General features: G+C 38.5%; 1 protein-coding gene across 1 annotated transcript in view; it reads left to right on the plus strand.

Annotated features, from left to right (window-relative positions):
• Positions 1 to 2,434: 2,434 nt before the first annotated feature.
• The window catches only part of EIF4E (eukaryotic translation initiation factor 4E), a 41,598-nt gene continuing 24,104 nt past the window's right edge, over positions 2,435 to 19,928 (plus strand). Inside the window, exon 1 of the mRNA XM_028095852.2 lies at positions 2,435 to 2,506. Coding sequence (XP_027951653.1) covers positions 2,489 to 2,506 — 18 coding nt within the window. The 5' untranslated portion in view covers positions 2,435 to 2,488. The remainder of the gene's footprint in view (positions 2,507 to 19,928) is intronic.

A 19,928-nucleotide genomic window follows, 5' to 3' on the forward strand; every position in this document is an offset into this window, starting at 1 on the left:
ATATATGCTAAATGGTAACCAATCATCCCAGGTTTGTAAGTAACAGTTACCATGATAGGATGCTGGGCCATTAGTTATATATTAACTAACATGATGAAGTAGAATAGTATTTCATTACCATATCCCATTTCATATATCTTTTTATTGCCCTTTCTTTTCCTTAAGTATAAGCATGAATATGGTAGTAATATAACAAATGTAATTTTTTTGTATATTAGTAGAAAAATAAAGTATAACATTTCTACTCTGCATGATTCAGACTGACAAAAACAATACAACCACATAAACACACAGATAAGAATCTAATCACCAAATCTATGACATGGTAGAATCTTATGGTGATATTAGGCAAAGACACATGAATGTGCCATAAACATATCCAACAAAGTATACACAAAATGGAGATAAATTAAGCTACAAAGAATAGGAGCATATACAAGTCTTATAGAAGTTCTGGGATGACTGACAAAAGTGGGGAGCTTTTTAATCGAGAAAAGTTAACAAAATGGAAGCTATAATTAAAAAAGTTTTAAGAATATCACTGGCTTTCAGTCTCATATGCGGACTGAAATTTCCTTAATTCTTTGCTACTATCTAGCAGCACTATGAAAATACATCTACGCTATCTCCTCAAAGAAGATAACCAGATACTACAGAAGATATCACTGAGATCAACTGTAATTACTTTGGATAGTTTAAGTAACAGTAGTTTCTGTAAGTAGAAATTCATTTATATATTTATTCAGAATTCCATCTACTTTAAGCCTACTAGAGCTAAGCTGACTGGAAAAAAGTTTTCATTAATCACCTTTGACATCCAGGGAAACCAAAACATATGAAAAGGCAATGGTTTTGTATATACAGCCTCAATTATGTGTTAGTCAACTCAAGCAACCATTATGTACTCAATAATAGGTATGACACAGCTCTGGACATCAGCAACACTAAAGGAGGCAGGCACAGGCAGCCTGCTTATACTGATGTTTCTAGTGTTAATATTCTTAAGAAGTATGGAAAATTGTAATGATATGTCTTCCTCATTAGAACTTTATAGTAGTGGTCTGTTAGGTTTATCTCCATTTGTTTTATTAACAACCAAACTCTGCAGAGTAACACTGTCTTAAGAAAGAACATCAGAGTATCTCAGAGGAAAAGGAAATGTAAGATGCTAGTGTGGGGATAAATTTCTAACTGCCAGTGATTGTTGTGAATATAACAATATATTCCTGACATAAAGCCTCTGTTGAAGGTAGCTACAGTAATAAAGAAAAAAGTCATCTTAAAACTTTAAAATTTAAATTCCTTGGTGTACATGATAATGTAGCAAAAGTAAACAGAAAAAAAATTAAAACATTGTTTAAAAAAACATCAGGGGAAGCAGCTTATCCTTAGGGAGGCAAAAGCTTGCCTTATTATTAAGCACTTATAGAGTCCGATGCATTTTCAAAGCTGGTTACAATCATTACCACAGCACACCCTTGTGAGGTAAGTGTATTATCATCTGTGGTTCATAAATGAAAAAGCTGAGGCACTGAATGATTAAGTCACTCGTCTAAGGAGAATGAGTCAACGTCAAGAGTCATAGTTGACCGACCTAACTTCTGACGATCAGTCCAGGGCTTAGTCAGCGGGGCCCGGAGTGGCTTCCCTGGCTGGCACCTGGACTTAGGCTATTTCTGTTCTCGTTAGGCTGAGTAGGGGAACCGAGAGGGCAGAACTTTCAAATAATTTTTACTTCTACTCAAGATTTAGCCCTGAGGTCTTAATCTCAGGATTTGGGACAGGAAAAGCTGTCGGGTGCATTCCCCCTCCCCCAACCTATGGCAAGTGGGTACTGCGGGCGGTTCCGCCACCCCTTTCACAGTGATGGCTATGAGTGACCACCAGCGTTAGCAGAGCCGGGAGACTGGGGAGGGTTGATTGCTTTAAACAAGGACTCTCCATCGCCGCCTCTTTCTGAAAGCAAGAGAAAATGGTGGGAAGTCAAACAAAATTTAAATAAACAACTTGTCCTAGGACCTCAACTAAGCAAATGAAGCCTCATTGTGCGTGCTGAGCCTGCAGTTCCCAACTTTCCGGGGAAGATGGGAGGACAGGGCAACAAAGGGCGCAGCAGGCATGCCTGGCGGTAAACGCGACAGCAGCTAACCAAGCGGAAGAGCACGGAACTGAAAACCACCGTCCGGCACGCTAGGGTCCGCCGCCGAGAACTGCGCACCTTACCCACCAACCACGCGACCAGTCCTTTTTTTTTTTTTAACTTCTTTGCCCTTAAAAAAAGAGAGAGGGAGAGAGACAGTGAGCAAGAGAGACTCCACTTCCCAGAAGCCTCTTGTTACCCACGCAGCCGCAGTCTTGCGCAGGCGCCGCCGGGGCCAAACGGACACGTCCGTCACGTGGACAGTAGCCGGCCAATCCGGTTTGAATCTCTTTTTTTTCCTCTCACCCCCCCCCTTCAGGAGCGGTTGTGCGATCAGATCGATCTAAGATGGCGACTGTGGAACCGGTGAGTATTGCTTTTGGCCCCCACCCCCACCGGTCCCCGCGCTCCGTCTCCCTTCGGACTGGGGGACTCCGCGGGACGGCGTTCCCGGCGCGCACGCTACCCCTTGCTGCCCCCTCCCCCTTTTCTTGGGCCTGACCTCTCCGCGGGCAACTGGGGGCGCCCCGGAGGCTGGCCGCGGCGGCGTGTAGCGCACACGTTCTGGTGGGGGCCCGAGAGCTGGGGGAAGGGGGTGGGGGAGGGGCGGCACGGCGCCTCCTGCAGATCCGCGAGGTGGTCTGCTAGGGTGGAGGGTGATCGGGGCCCTGGGCTTGGTGTGTGGGGTTTGTGTCTTCGGGATAGAAGGGCGCAGGACTGGCTCCGAGCGGGCGCCGGGATCCGCAGGGAGGGTGGGCGGCGAGCCGGCCTGGAATGAGTTGGAGGAGGGAGCCCCGGGGTAGCTTTTCCGTCCCTACTTCCCTCCCGAGCTCCAGCCTGGGGGTTCGTGTGCGAGGCGCGCGCGGGTCTTCTTTAGACCGGTGGGCCAGGGAGCCGGTGGGCGCGCGTTGCCGGAGGGTGGGTTGGGCGAGAGTGGTGCCGCGGCACGCGAGGAGAAGCTTCGACCTCGCCGAGGGGAGCCGAGAGGGGCAAGCGCATGTTACTCCAGCGCGCCCGAGAGTTGCTGGGGTTGGCGGCAGGAGAGCGAGAAAGGTTTGGGGTGGGGAGGAGAACCTCGTGTTGCGCGGTGGAGCTCTCAGAGTAGGATGAAGGGTGGTGGTGGTGAGAAAGGGGGATCACATTGTCCTCTCCCCTCCATGCTTGATATTGGGCTGTCATGGAGGAGGGAAGGGGGAGGAGCAAGGCCTACTGATCGCTGCTGCTGGTCTGGTTGCCGGCCGGACCTGCTGCATTTCACACGCGCCTGTCTTCCATTCATTCATCCTTTTCCGCGCAGTGCGCACGTCTCAAGAGAATGCGGATGGGTCTTGATCCATCTGTTCTTTGGCGCGTTTATCGTCTGAAAGATTTCTAAGACACAGTTTACTGGAAATAGGAACTTAACTTTTTAAAATTAGTTTTCTGTTTATTTTTCCTTTACCTGTTTTGCCTCTTTCCTTTCAGTTTAGGCACCATGTTAAACTTAGTGGAAGCAAGCCGATCCCAGAACAGTAATTTGGTAGTTACCGCCCAAAGGAGAGGAGATCTTTGTCATAGTTTGGTTTTGCCGGCACTGGCTCACTGAAACTTACAGGCCTGTGTTGCTGTTTTAGGAATGTCACATCTAAGTGAAATTGTTTTAGAGGCATAATGGAGTATTTTAACAACTGAAGACCTTGGAACCAATTCTAGACCTTGGTTGCCAGATATTTTTGTGTATCTTTAATGATAGTTTGTGGTTTTGATAATGTGTTAACCAGTTTGTTTTAACTTTTTAGAAACTTTTATAGCTAGCTCAAAAATTAGTCATGGACGGTTTGTAGACTACAAAAAGACTTATTTTTCATTACATTGGTGTGAACTATCCTTATCTTGTTGCCGGAATTTAAGGCAGCTCTTCACTTTGGTTACTTGTTTTTTATTGGTACCAGTTTTCATTTATGTTCTGCAAAACTGTCTCTTAATTTGCTGATACAGTTAACTGACTTTAGAACATTAATGTTACATAAGTAAAAAGGTAAAGGATGAATATGAAAATACTCCCTTTTAACAAGTTCCCATGTCAACTTTTTACTGGATCTGCTCTCCTCCCTACTGTGCCAGTATCATTAAAAAGCATTACAGCGGGTCATAGGGGCAAGGCTAAAACCTCTAAGCTGCGAAATAATGATGTATTCTGTGAAGTTTCAATAACATTTAGGTCCTTTGGATTTTGTAAAGCTATGCAGTTTCTTTCAACCGCACAGAACAGAACTACAAAGTGTTGAAGGACTATTTTGAGTCAGTAAATATTTATAGCCTCTGTTATGTTTAGGAGGTTAAATCAAATGTTCTTTAGGTTACAAAGTTATACAAAATGTGATTCTGTACCTTGTTCAATGTAAACTCTTAAGGAGCTTAATTCCCAGTGATGTGGTGGGTGATACAGTATAGTATTCATTCTAGTGCTGACCCAGGGAAACTTGGGATACTGCATTTAAATTTGGGTAGTAGGGAACCTAAAAACCTAGAGTGTGTGAAAGTGGAAGGCCAGTAGTAGTTTGAGGATGTATGTAAAATACATTGACGTGTTCATTTTTAGCGAGAATGGCAAATTTTTTGTACTTTTAATGCACCCTTTTCACAGGTTAGTCTTTTAGAATTCTTTGACGATTTAAACAGCAGCTGATTAGTATTGATTGTAGTTGAGGTATTCCTGCTGAAGCCTACAGAAGCCTTATTTATATTTGTTCATTGCTATTTCAGCTAGCTTGTGAGTTTCCTTATTGCTTTTCTGTAGGGTATAATCATAAGCACTTACAGAATCATGGCTTTTCCTGCTTGTCCCACCTTTCATAGGTATTTGGGGAATTTTTATCTATGGAAATTACATAAAATATCAGTCATTTTCAGTTCGATATTTGATTTTTTCAAGTGTGTGTAAGAGATCAGTTACTTTAAGATGTGGCTTACAAATACCAAATTTGTTGAGAAGCTTGATAGGGCAAATTAAAGGAAGCATTTTACCTCTTTTTAGGTAATATGGCAAATTTTGAACATTGGGATAAACAATGCTTTTCTGTTATTCTCTTGGCATTTGAGCTGTGGCTAGGTCAAAATTAGACTTTGTGGCTAGATTAAAATTAGACTTAATATTAGTAGTGAAGATGGCAAGGCAGTTTCCCCAGGCCATCTTGCTTCCAGTGGCAAAACGTTTCTTTGTAACTTTATCTTCATTCTGCGTTCTTCATTATTGGGCTGTTTTTTGACTTGTAGTTCTTTTTAAGGTAAGGGTTTTTTTTGTTTTTTTTTGTTGTTGTTTAAACTGAAGGTATACAGTTTTATTTGTTTTTACATTGTATTTCTTGGATTTTTAAAGCTACATTAATTGCTAACTGGAATCAACTTGGACAGTCTGCTGATCAAATGTTTCCATTTTTACCCTTTAGAAACATGTTTTGTACTGCAAAGAGCTTATTAAAAGTGAATAAGGCTTATATATTGACAGATATGTTGTATATAATTTAAAGGCTGTTTTTGGTTAATCAAAGACTGTTGATTGACAAGCAGACCTTGCAAATTAATATGTTTTTGCCTTAATGAAAGAACCCAGTACATGTATCAAAGTTCATTCATAAACCAAATAAATTTGGTTCTGGTGTTTATATTTTCAAGTTTCATTTCATTTTATACTTTGAATTAATACTGTGCATCATCATTTGACTCAAATCCAATTTAGAAAGCAGTCCTAGTTTATACACTGAAGTTGCAGAGAATATAGTATTAAATGAATTAGGTAAGCTTAATTCAGTTTGGACAGCAAATTCTAGGCAATATTTAAAATATGTTGTTCAATTTATATAAGGTTAAAAATGTAGTGGAGTACCTGGATGTAACAAGGAACTTGTGAGATGGTTATTTTAGCAATGGTAATTACTTTTCCTTCTCTGCTACTACTGGAAATATTCTTGCTCTTCTGGTACCTATGAGTTTTTCCATCTATGTTATAGAGACTTCTTAGAGAAGTGGAAAAGAGCATGGGGTATAGTCTAATTTTAATATCTGTGTCACCCTGACTGAAATTTCTAAGTCTAGCTGAGAAAATGGGAATAAGATATCTTACAATGATTTTGATTTTCAAATTCAGTATTCAGAGATGACAGTTTGTCCATTATGAAAAACTAGGTATACCAAGTTAATAGTCCATGAGTGTGTTGCATGCAGGTGTATTCATGCATACTCATGTATACTCATCTTTTCCTCTCTTTGATAAGAAATTCACATAGCTGCTTTTTGATTATCAATCCTTAGTCATTGTCAAGAAATGCAAAGCTTATGCTCTGCAATCCTCTGATACTCTTCCCACTCCTATCCCTATCATAAAAATCACTAGTGTTCCTTCAGAAGTTCCTGTTTGTGTCTGGAGAAAAAAGAAAGGATCACTTTTGACTTTCAGGTTCGTGGTCAGAAAATAAGTTTTTTTCCCCCTCCAGTTGGAACTTTTGATACATTATTCCATAGAAACAATGGGAAGCTGTAATATTGTCACATTGTTCAGTAAGTTTCTGTGGCATTAGGACAAATCTAACCAGCATTGACTTTTCAGGGATAATGGATTTAGAGTTCTAAGCAATTGCCCTAAAAATGACCTTTAAGAGGCGCCTGGGTGGCTCAGGTGGTTAAGCATCTGCCTTCGGCTCAGGTCATGGTCCCAGGGTCCTGGGATTGAGCCCTGCCCAGGGGGCCCCCTGTCCACTCCTCCCTCTCCCATCCCTCCCCTCCCTCCCCCACCATGCTCTCTGGCTCTATTTCTCTGCCAAATAAATAAATTAAATCTAAAACAAGTGACCTTTAATCACAGCCTATTTGTAACAGTGATTTTTAATGTAGGCAGATCTTTATTTCTTACTAATTAACATATAGCACTTACGTATGTCAGGCACCACATTAAGTACTTTACATATATTAATTCATTTAATCCTACAGCAGCCCTATGAGGTAGGTATTATTATCTTTCATTCAGATGAGGAAACCGAGGCACAAAGAGATTAAGTAACCGTGTGACTAACTTGCTCAAGGTCACACAGCTAGTAAATGGTGGGGTGGAGTTCAAACTAAAGCAGCCAAATTCCAGAGGATGTGTTCTTAACCATGACGCTGTCTTTCCAATAGCCATGTAATGTGTTTTCCTTATGGGATTTGGGGAGATTAATTTGATAAACTTACTAGGTATTTTACTGCAGCTCTAAAAGAAAATGTGTGGACATTTTAGGCTCTTTTCTACTACAGTGATAAAGCCAAAGTACGGTAAGAAAATAGCACTGTGGTGTCTAAATTCAAGAACTAAACACGTTGTTACATATAAGGTTATATTTTAGAAACTGGTCCAGAACATTTTGGATAGATTTCTGAAGAAAGCAAATGGTCACTTCCCTTCTCCCCCTTCTCATTTGATTTTTGGACCTTGTCAAATCAAATGATTTGCCAATTAAAATATTTTCCTAGTAAAAACAGTGCAGTAAGTTTTTAAAAATTTGTGATTATGGAATTTATTCATAACTACCTTTGTACTGTTAGTAATTTTGGTGAAAGGTCTAAGAGTTAAGCAGTTGTTTTGAAAAAGTTTCAGTATAATATTGCTAGTCTTTTCTTTTTTTTCCGGGTGCATTGAGTGCATGTGGGGGATGGGTGGGGGGAGAGGGAGAGAGAATCTCAAGCAGACTCCTCACTGAGCGCGGAGCCAGACCTGGCTTGATCTCATGAGATCATGACCTCAGCCTAAATCAGGAGTCAGTCGCTTAACCAGCTGAGGCACCCAAGTGCCCCTAATGTTGCTAGTCTTAAAAGCTCAGTTGTTTGAGGAAGATAGTAGTAAGGCCATTTCTCTGAAACTCAAGGCTTTGCAGTAATTGTTAGAGCTAAAACGTATATTTGCATGTTTTTAGATAAATGTTTTAAACTTGTTACTATAAAATGCTGTACAGAAATTATAATCTTTCTGTGCTCTGCTTATTATAGTGACACTTAATAAGATTTTTATATTTATGTGAACTAATGTCTGTGGATTTTTTTTTTAAGATTTTATTTATTTAGAGGGAGATAGCGCAAGTGGGGCCAGGGGCAGAGGGCGAGGGAGAGAATCTCAAGCAGACTCTGTGCTAAGCATGGGGCCTGATGTAGGGTTGATCCCAGGACCCTGAGATCTTGACCTGAGCTGCAATCAAGAGTCGGACACGTAACTGACTGAGCCACCCAGGCGTCCCATATTAGTGTTCTTATGAAGAATTTTTATGGGGTTTTACATAGTCCTCTTAGGGCAACAGCTTATGCAGTTACAAAGTCTGATAACTTCCAAGTATTAACTAAGGAAAGAAAATGTAATATTTTAATGGAAAGATGAAACATTTTTCTTGTAGTTTTTCCCCCTAATTCTCTTAATATTTTGAGATAAATAATAGGTGGGAAATTCATATTTCAAGTAATTTTTTTTCCTGCCAAGCTTAGAACTCAAACCCAGGCCCTGGCCCCAAGCTGTGTCACTATTCTGTTCAAAAAAAGAAACAAATTCAAGACTAAAAAGTCTTAACTCCTTATCTTCAGTAAAACTCCTCCCTTAAGCATAAAATTGCTGGATAGATCATCATTATGCACAAATAAATTAAATATAAAGCCCTATCTTTGAAGGGGCACCTGGGTGGCTCAGTTGGTTAAGGGGCAGACTCTTGATTTAGGCTCAGGTCGTGATCTCAGGGCCCTGGGCTTGAGCCCAGGGTCAGGCTCGATGCTCAGTAGGCGGTCTGCTTCTCTCGCTCCCTCTGCCCCTTCCCCCAAGCATGCACACGCCGTCTCTCTCCCTCTCTCCTCTCTCTCAAATAAACATTTAAAAAAAATTCCTATCTTTGAAAAGATGTACCAAATGACTTATGGGCTGTGGCATGGAGCAATACAGGTTTTTCTCTTTTTTTTTCTTATTCATTCATTTGAACTTGTACATTGTTTTTTTAATAACGTTCAGGATTGTAAAATCTCTTGGATTTTGGTTTATAGATAATTACCATTTAGCTTTTATTTTTTTTTCTCAGTAACTTTTTTCTTGAATTAGTAATACGTGCTCATGGTCCAAAATTCAGATAGATCCCTTTAGCGGTGAAGTCTGTGGCCCCATTGTCAGAATAATGTTTTTAAATGCATTAAGTAAAATACTTAGGATTACAAAAGAAACTAATTATATTGAAGTACAGTAAGGATTAACTGAGTTAACATGCAGCATTAAGGATGCTACCCTTAAGGATGCTGCCTGGCACAGGCTCAGTCTTGTCTTTTTTTTTTTTTTTTAAGATTTATCTATTTATTTTGTGGGGAGAGAGAGTGCACGCTAGCAAGCCCATGAGCAAGAGGGGCAGAGGGAGAGGGAGAGAGAATCTCAAGCAGACTACCTGCTGAGTGCCATGACCATGAGATCACAACCTGAGCTGAAACCAAGAAACCAAGAGTTGGATGCTCAACTGACTTAAGTCACATAGGCGCCCCAGTCCTGTCTTTTTATTGTGAAAAACCTATTTCCTGTCTATCTTTTCCAGCCATCTAGTTCCCTTTTCCAATGCATCCATACTGTTAACCAGTTTGAGGATTCTTTTAGCTAAGGGCTGTACAAGAGAACTTTCTGTGATGGTGGAAATGTTTTATATTTGTGCTGTTCAGTACAGTAGCCACTAGCCCCACATGGCTTTTGAGCACTTGAATTGTGACTGATTGAACCAAGGAAGTGAATTTTAAACTTCATTTAACTTTAATTTAAATGTCATTTTAATTAACTGAAATTTAATTTCATATGTTGCTAGTGGCTACCAAATTGGACAGTGTAGCTGTCTAGACCTATCTGGTGTAAGCATATGCATTTCAGAGGCAATTATTTGCTCTTGTATGGATAATCAGAATTGTCCTATAGCCTTTTTTGTGCTGTTTAAAAAAAATTTGTGAGTAGGCAGTACTTTATGTTGTTTGAAAATCAGATTTTGTGCGAAAGACTGTATAGTGAAGTCTGTATCTCAAGCTGATCCCATTCAGGTAGATCACTTCTAGAGACAACTAGCATTGTCACTTCAGTCTTTTCATAGAGATTTATGTATATATAGGCAACAAGGATGTATGTTCTTTTTTTAAAAAATGTTAGTCAACTGTATACATTAATCTGGCACGTTATGTTTTTCACTCAGTAATAGGTGTTTTAGAGCATTGCATATTAGCACATAAACCTTTCCCTTTTTTTTCCTGATGGTATGTATTGCATGGTTTGGTCTTAAACATAGTTATTTCTATGTTGTATTTCTATACATTGGGTAATTTCCAACCAATTCAGTTTATGGTGAATAGCCTTCTAATACTCCATACATGAGGTAGTATAGCTGAAAGGTAAATGTTTTGCCAGTAAATTGAAAATTTAGAAACTACTGATTAGGTAAAACACTTCGGGACTATAGTTGGCTATCAGGCTATAATTTTTTTTAGAACTACACCTCTTTTTCTAATTGTGAAAAATTTATATAAAAAACATAAAAGATACACATGTGCATAAGTTTTAGAGTAATAAATAGATGACCTTTGTACTCATCACTTTAAGACATCATCGTGTCTTTATGATGGCTTCACCTTCCTCGAATCTCTACTAAAGCCCCACTTGGGGAAACCAGTGGGCAAGATCTTGAACATGTTCTGGGAAACAGGACTCCACAGTTGTTATCTGGCAGGTTATGGTGTGGGCCAGGCAAAGAACTTTCAGTTAGGAGAGTGGTTTGTGGTAGTAAGATGCTTTGTGTCTTTGTGTGTTGTTTTAAGTGTAGGTTAAAGCTGAACTCAGTTGGTGTGGAATTTGTAGTTGTTTCAGGGGGAAGGGCACAAAGAGAAAAGGAGCTTTGTTAACACAGGGTTAAACTGAGTTAAGTAAAGATAAAAGTCTGGGCCAGACAAACCATGGCAATCAGTGTTTTGTTTTTTTTTGTTTTGTTTTGTTTTAAGGGTAGAATAATAGGCATCTTGATCATTATAGCCATCAGATGAAGAATGTAGCCTGAATCACATTGGTCCAATCTGGATGTTGCTCTCTATATCTGGTGCACACCTGTCTTTGACTATGCTCTTGATTCCCTCTCATTTGACTTCCTTGGTATCCCTTGTTGTCTTACTTGGTTTCTTGTTTCATTTCAGTAGATCACATCTCCAGTAATATTTTGAGAAAAGATATATGAGAGTTAAAGATTTTTGAGACCTTGCCTATTAAACAATGTCATATCTGTAGTTTGGCTGGGTGTAGAATTCTTTTCTTCAGAATTTTAAAAGTCATTATTTCAGGTCATCTTCTGTTGTGGCTGTTCAGTCAGATATTCTAATGGCTACTTTTCTTTTTTCTCTTCTTTGTGTGACCAGTTCTACTTCAACGGAGAAATTTTTTTTGTCCCCATTTCACAATGACATGCTCCACTGGGCTAGGTACTCATTGCATTTTTTTAATGGGGCAACTCCTATTCATCACTTTAGATTTATTTGTGATTTTCCCCTCTTTGAAACAGTTATTCAGATACTGGATCTCCTAGCATGGTTCTCTGATTTTTTTTTTTTTTTTTTAAGTTTAAATCTTGCTTTCATTTTCTGGGAAATTTTATTTTCAGGGCTTTCTGTCATAATTTTAATTTCCAGATCTCTTCTCTTCTCTATGTTCACTTTATAATTTCCTATAATTGTGATGCAACATTTTAACTTTTTTTTTTTAAGATTTTATTTATTTATTTGACAGAGACAGACATAGCAAGAGAGGGAACACAAGCAGGGGGAGTGGGAGAGGGAGAAGCAGGCCTCCCGCAGAGCAGGGAGCCCGATGCGGCGCTTGGCTTGATCCCAAGACCCTGGGATCATGACCTGAGCCAAAGCCGGATGCTTAACGACTGAGCCACCCAGGCGCCCCACATTTTAACCTTTTGAGGATATATATATATATCTCTCTACATATTTTTGAAGGCATTTTCTTTTCCCTGCCTCTTCCCTCCAAGTTGCTTATTTTCTTTTTTATTTTTGAACTCATGGCAGCAATCCTGTGAAGGTAGAGGGAGGAAATTGAGGGATCTAGTTATTTTTCAATAGCTGTCGCCATATTCTCTTTAATTTACCTCCTCCTTTCACTCTCAGTTCTAAAGGTGCTGCCAGCTTTTGAGACTTTCAGGATCTAGCTGTGTATATTGATTAGTGACCACTTGTCCGTCTATGTTCCAGCTCTTTTCTTTTTTTCCTTGCTCTTCCCATAGTTGTGGACCTAGAAAAAAATCTCTATTATCGTTTTAGTGGGATTTTGAGAAGGAACAAAATGAAAATCATTCATTTATTCAAACATTTGAGTACTGTACTATCATGTGCTGGACACTTCTGAGTGCTTAACCCAGCTCTCCTTTGAGCTTAAAGTTACTGAATTACTGAATAGCAAAAAAAGTAAAGAAGTAACACTTAGCATGATACTTAAAAAGTAACTTATTGTTGCATTCTGATCATAAAACACAGTATTACAGTTTTTCTGTAACTAGGTAAAAAGTGCCAGGAATAATAAACCTAGCAAGTAACTTGCTGCTTTCCTGTACCCAGGTACCAGTGCCTTCAAGTGCCCAGAAATTATAAACCTAGTAAGTAATTTGCAGGATTTATCAATGAAAGCTATACAATTCTACTGAGGAATACAATGAAGGGCTTTAGTAAACAAAGTCATAATTTGCTTTTGGGAAATACTTGATATTGGGAAGATGTTAATTTTTCCTGAATTAATTCAGTATGTACTGAATCAAAATGCCAAAATCTTTGTAGTGGGCTGAGGTCCACAAACTGGCCTTAGGGCTGTTCTTGTGTGGCCTGCTAGCTAAGAATGTGTTTTGTATTTCAAAGGGTTGTAAAATAAAGCAGATTATAAGTGACAGAAAGATCACCAGCCTAAAATATTTACTCTCTGACCCCTTATAGAAAAAGTTTGCAAGCTCCTGCTTTATAAAATGATTGTAAAGTTTATTTGAAAGAATAAATAAATGAGAATTGGCAGTAAATTTTTGAAGAAGAAAAGGGGAATGGAGAATTTGCCCTACAATAAGAAAAAAAATATTGAACAGTTAATTTTTTAAAACGTGGTATTGGTGTAAATGGGACTGACAGATCACTGAAACAGACTGCTCAGTCCAGTAGACTCAAGTATATATTCGGTTTCAGTATAATTTTGTTGTAATAAATTTGGAACATTTAGATCTGTGTGAAGAAAGTAAAAGTCATCTATAATTCCAACAACTAGGTTTTCCTTGGTAATATTTTGGTTTACTTGTTTGTGGATTCTTTTCTTACCTCATCTCTTTGTACCTCTTTTCTTTTCCATTTATTTATTTATTTATACATACATACATACCTCTTTTCCATTTATTTATGAGGGCGGGAGGGAGAGAGAGAGAGAGCGGGCATATGAACGGGAAGGGCAGAGGGAGAGAGAATCTCAAGCAGACTCCACACTGAGCCCAGAGCCCAATGTGGGGCTCCATCTCAGGACCCTGAGGTCCTGACCTGAGCTGAAACCAAGAGTTGGAGGCTTAAGCGACTGCGCCACCTAGACGTCTCTTTTGCTTTTATTATTTTTTTTTTTTTTTAGAGATTTTAGTTATTTATTTGACAGAGACACAGCGAGAGAGGGAACACAAGCAAGGGGAGTGAGAGAGGGAGAAGCAGGCCTCCCGCGGTGCAGGGAGCCCGATGCGGGGCTCGATCCCAGGACCCTGGAACCATGACCCGAGCCAAAGGCAGATGCCCAACGACTGAGCCACCCAGGCACCCCCTCTTTTGCTTTATAAGAGTATTTTTTAGCGCAGTTTTAGGTTCACTACAAAATTGAGAGAAAGGTAGAGAGGGTTCTGGTATACTTCCTGTTCTGGATGCACAGGTGCACCCCCCCCCCCCCGCTACCCCACTGTCAACATCCCATACCAGAGTGGAACATTTGTTATTTGTTACACCAAATGAACCTACACTGAAACATCATCATCTCAAGTCTCTAGTTTACATTAGGGTTCACTCTTGGTGTAGTACAGTCTTTGGGTTTGGACAAATAAATAATGACACGTATTTACCACATTGTAGTATCATACAGAAGTTTTACTGCCTAAGATCCTCTGTTTTCTGCTTCTTTATCCCTCCTTTCTAACCCCAGCAACCACTAATCTTTTTAATACTCTCATGTTTACTGCCTTTTCCAGAATGTCATGTAGTTGGAATTGTACAGCGTGTGGTTTTTTCAGATTGACTTCTTTCACTTGGTGATATACGTTTATCATTCCTCCATGTGTTTTCACGGTTTGATAGCTCATTTCTTTTTGTGCAGAACAGTATTGCATTGTGTGGATGTACCATAGTTTATTTAGGACTTCTTAAAAAGTGCCTCCCCTCCACCAGAAAAGTAAAGTGCTCCTTGTTTGTACAGTTCTGTAATCTGCCTTTTCCCACATTTACATTAGCATTTTAAAATAATTTTCTAAGCATCACATTTAGTGCCTATATTGTGAACACCATAATACATCTCTTATTTATTGGTTGTATTTTTTGATATATGTTGACTGTACTTTTTATTTACTAACATAAAATAGACAAAACTGTTAGTGTCCTGGTACTTTTTTTTGAAGAAATCTCTTAGAAGTATAATTACTGAGTTAAAGAACATAGCTCTTTTTATATTTGGAAGCTTGTATTTCATTAACTTAAGCTCAGTTAGTGGAGGGATATAATCTATAAACCTGGGGACATTTGAAACTGTCCCTAGTTTTATAATTTTTTAAAGAAATATAGGTTGATTTCTTTCAGAAGATAATTTAAATGTTTGAAATATGAAAGGACAACTCTAATTTTCTTATTAAAATTATTGTTTTGGGGTGCCTGGCTGGCTCAGTTTGGTAGAACATACGACTCTTGATCTCAGAGTCATGAGTTTGAGCCCCACATTGGGTGTAGAGATTACTTTTAAAGAAACTATAGTTAAGATCACAATTTTAATCTTTAACTTTTAACATTATAGAACTTTGAAAAAACATGTAGAATTTAGAAAATTCAGCTGTAAAAAAACTGCTTACTTGTTTAACTGGGACTAAAGATTTCAATCAGTGTCATTAAATTTTAGTTATAATTTTAAAAGAAATAAACTTAAAAAGAATCAGTAGGCAAAATATTTGCCTTTCAAATTCTAATTATGAAGCTTTAAAGAATAACTGAAATGCTTTGTTACTGAAACCAGTGTAATTTTGTGCAGTGAAAATGCTTGTCCTAACATCACCTTAATGTTATTTGGAGCACTTTTTAATTTTGTATATGATGTTTAACTTCTATAAATTTCCTTAGTTGTTATAAATTGAGTATTTTGGTAATCTTTGGTTTAAGTAGCATTGATATTTAAATTTTTAAAAAATGTTTTATTTATTTATTCATGAGAGTCAGAGAGAGAGAGAGAGAGAGAGAGAGAGAGGGACAGAGGCAGAGGGAGAAGCAGGCTCCCCACCTAGCAGGGAGCCCGATGCAGGACTCGATCCCAGGACCCTGGGATCATGACCTGAGCTGAAGGCAGACGCTTAACCATCTGAGCCACCCAGGCGCCCGATATTTAAATTTTATCATTAGCCTTGTTACCATTCTAGATCACACATGTTTATTTCTTATGTCTACCATCACATTTTCCTTTCTGAATTTGGGATCTTCTAAGCTACATAAGATGTGGAGAGTAATTTGGTTGACAGATTTCAAATGAAACAAGATGCCTACAGATCTTTCTAGTAAAGAGTTAAAGATACACGCACCCAAGTTTTAAAAATTGTATTCCGTAAGGTCAAAAATTCAAGTGTGGCCTGTAGGGATTTTTTTTTTTTTAATATTAGTAAAATGTGGTTAAGTATATCTTGTTGTCTATCCAGAAATAACCATTTTTAGCTATAGAGCTGCAAACTTAATCAGCTCTGTTCACTGGAAAGTGTAGTGCTTGCTAGTCATCAGTTTTAGTCAGGTAACTAGGTTATTTTTCCTTAAATAGATTGAACAGCTATTAAATTTTGTAGTACTTAAGATACGACACAATTTGTACAAATCACAGCTCTTCCTTTCTGTACCTCAGCTTCCAGTATTTTTTTGTTGTATAGATGCCATTTTACATCATTTGAAAAGAATATTAAAAAGTACTGTCTTTTGAATCAGAATTGATGTATACTGTATATTGATTAGTGACCACTGATCAATGGTCACTAATGTAAAGGAATGAAAAACATGAAAAAAATTTCTCCATTTTAGCAGTGCTTTAAGAAAAGGTTTGTATTTTGCTAAATCTGCATATGTTATTTTTCTACTTCCGTGTTTTAGTTTAGAGCATGAAGGTCACTATTTTGATTATTACAAGGAAGAAGACCTGCAAAATCCACAGCCTCCACTTTTGTGATGAGTGATGCGGGATTAGCTGATACTACTTTTAACAACCAAGACAACTGATTTAATTATTTGTGGTAATTTTCAGTGTTTACACCAATTTTTTTATTCCTTACAAGGCAAGCGGTAAAACTACTTGTTCTTATGTACTAGTTAAATTACACTAATTTACATATGGAGGGTGCTGGGGAAATGCATTGTTTGCTAAAAAGAGACCTGGAAACTGAATGTTTGGAGACCAAAGGGAAGAGTAATATATCTTGAGGTCTGTTTACATATCTTGTATGAAATGATAGAATTCTCTTTCCAGTTATTTGTATCCATAAAGAGAGGATTTTATTTATACTTACCTGTATTTTTGAGGTGTTTGGCCATACAGGCATTTAGTATGCTGTCTTACATAATAATAAAAACTCACTATAATTGATCACTTGCATTTACTTGCTTTTTTTCATAGTGGGAGTTTGTGTGTGTGTTGGGAGTGAGGTGTACCATTCATGGCCTTTTTTTCTAGTTTATTGGCAGTGGCATACATTTGCAAGATAGTGAAGGTATTGAGGCTGAGGCTCTGGCACAAGGCATAGTACATACTGTAGGGTTATGTGGCCTGGAAAGTACCTCGATAACCTTATATACTCTGGGCACTTTTGGGAGTGAACAAAGATTCTGTTGATACCCTGAAACAATAAACAGGTAAAACCAGGACATATGGTGTCCCTAGCTGTGAATCCTGATAGTGATAGTTCTGGATTCAGATGTAGAATACAGCTAGGCCACGTTAACTTCCAGCCCTTAAATTTAAAGACCAGAGAGTTTCACAGTACTATGAAGATTGAATATATTGAGATTATATAAATATTGAAATAATGTATATAAAAATATGTAGCACATTATTTGATAGTAACTGCTTGGTAAATGTTACCTATCAAGTAAAAACTTAAAGTTTGGATGAAGTGTGAGGGTGGGTGTTACCACTTTAAAAGTCATAAAGCACCATTCTTTTCTGTTCTTATTTGCTTACTCTTTTCATTATTTCATATTTGTATTTAATGTATGTAGTGCCTTCAGTTTACTGAAATGTTGGGAGGTGAGTAACTTGTAGAGATAATTGCAACTATCTTTGCCATGATAGCATTTACATTTCTCTTTAGGCCACAAATGGTCTTTTCTAACTCAACTGAAAAAACAGTGAAGCAAGGAAGGGGGTAGATATAAGGAAGTGCTACTGAAAATTGGACATTATTATCCATTATTCGGTGCTCTGTTTTACTTGCCTGAAATCATACAACTGTGAATGGCAGAGCTGGGATTCTAACCTGGATAGTCTGGCTCCAGAGTATGTGATCTAAACCAGTGTCTCCCATACTCTAGTGGAAAGTGGGTTATTTATTTATTTATTTACTTGTTTTTAAAGACTTTATTTTTTTTAAATTTTTTATTATGTTAATCACCATACATTACATCATTAGTTTTTGATGTAGTGTTCCATGATTCATTGTTTGTGCGTAACACCCAGTGTTCTACGCAGAATGTGCCCTCTTTAATACACATCACCAGGCTAACCCATCCCCCCACCCCCCAAAGACTTTATTTTTTTTTAAGTAATCTCTACATCCAATGTGGGACTCGAACTTACAGCCCCAAGATCAAGAATCACATGCTCTACCAACTGAACCAGCCAGGCACCCCTTTTATTTTGTTTTAAAACAATTTCTCATGTAATGCTTTTGTAAATCATAAAAATAGTATAAAGAAAAATGAAAAAAAAAAGCACAAAAGTGTAAGCCTGCATTTGCTATTACTAGTTTCGACAGGTGCAAAAATACTGTCAGATTGTTGTAAAGTTTCCTAAGTACTTACTTTCCATTTCTATACCTACCGTGGTTGTAGGCTATAACCAGCAGAAATCTGTGGACTGCATTTTGAGTTACTGCTTTAACCCGTATTAGTGCCAGGGGAACTACTGCTTTTTGTTCCAAATTAAGGTTTAGGTGATGTCCTAAAGTTACGTGTGTGTGTTGGGGGGTACCCTGGAAGTTCTTAGTAGTAATATTTGTTCAGTGAAGTAATGGAGGACACTAACTGAGTGTCCTGAGGGGAAGGGTTACTGTTATTTCTAGAAGAGATAGTTTGTAAGTGTGTTTGAGTTGAGAGTTAATGAAAAATCTTGGGTGTTCACAACCATGGAAAAGCATACCATGGTTTTGGAATTTAAGCACTGTAGATTTGAACATGGCTAGAAGGAAGAATCTAAACTTTAGTCAGATTAGAGAAATGATACTATATCTGGGAAGTATTTAGCTTTATAATACTAGGATTGTCCAACAAAGTTAATATTGTGTTTGATACATGCTCTGGTTTTTGCAGAATGTTACTGCATTCTGAGATGTAGCAATGTTCAAAAGCTGCCTGAGATTCTTTGCCCCTGATTGTTAAACTTGCCCCACTGTTGCTCTACTTTTTTTTTTCAACTTTCTTCTCTTGTTATGACGGTTACTGAGCTCCGGGACCACTAAATTATAAGACTACATTTTTATTTTAATCTCAAACTCAGAAAATCCAAAACTATGTTCAATATTTTGCACTTAAAATGGTGGTCTTTTCTATTCCCTTACTCGTCATCAGTATTTAATCAATTTGATCTGTCAATGAATGGCTTCCATTGCTCACAAGATGAAAGGTATACTTTTAGCTTGACCTTTGAGCCCTTTCAGTCTCCCTTCAGCCCACCGTTCTAGTCTGTCTTTGGTTTCATGAGCCCTCTCTTTCAGTCTCATTGATTCCTTACCATCTTCTAGTTAAACCCGGTACCATCTCATTGCTTTGTACTCTCCATTCTACACACCTGAAATAGGTTATACAAGAGTTTTTCAAGTGTAGTTTGTTTTTTAGGTTAAAAATGTATTTGATAACTTAGACCAAAATTAACACAGGAAACAACAGGTGTTGGTGAGGATGCGGAGAAAGGGGAACCCTCTTGTACTGTTGGTGGGAATGCAAGCTGGTGCAGCCACTCTGAAGAACAGTATGGAGGTTCCTCATAAAGTTAAAAATAGAACTGCCCTATGATCGAGCAATTGCACTGCTAGGTATTTACCCAAAGGATACAAAAATACTAATTCAAAGGGATACATGTACCCTGATGTTTATAGCAGCATTATCAGTAATAGCCAGATTATGGAAAGAGCCCAAGTGTCTATCGACTGATAAATGGGTAAAGAAGATGTGGTATAGGGGTGCCTGGGTGGCTCAGTTGGTTGAGCGACTGCCTTCAGCTCAGGTCATGATCCTGGAATCCCTGGATCAAGTCCCGCGTCGGGCTCCCTGCTCAGTGGGGAGTCTGCTT

Source organism: Eumetopias jubatus, unplaced genomic scaffold (assembly GCF_037043125.1).
Source record: "Eumetopias jubatus isolate StellerSeaLion01/CBP00866 unplaced genomic scaffold, mEumJub1_p1.0 scaffold_2, whole genome shotgun sequence".
Taxonomy (NCBI): Eukaryota; Metazoa; Chordata; class Mammalia; order Carnivora; family Otariidae; genus Eumetopias; species Eumetopias jubatus.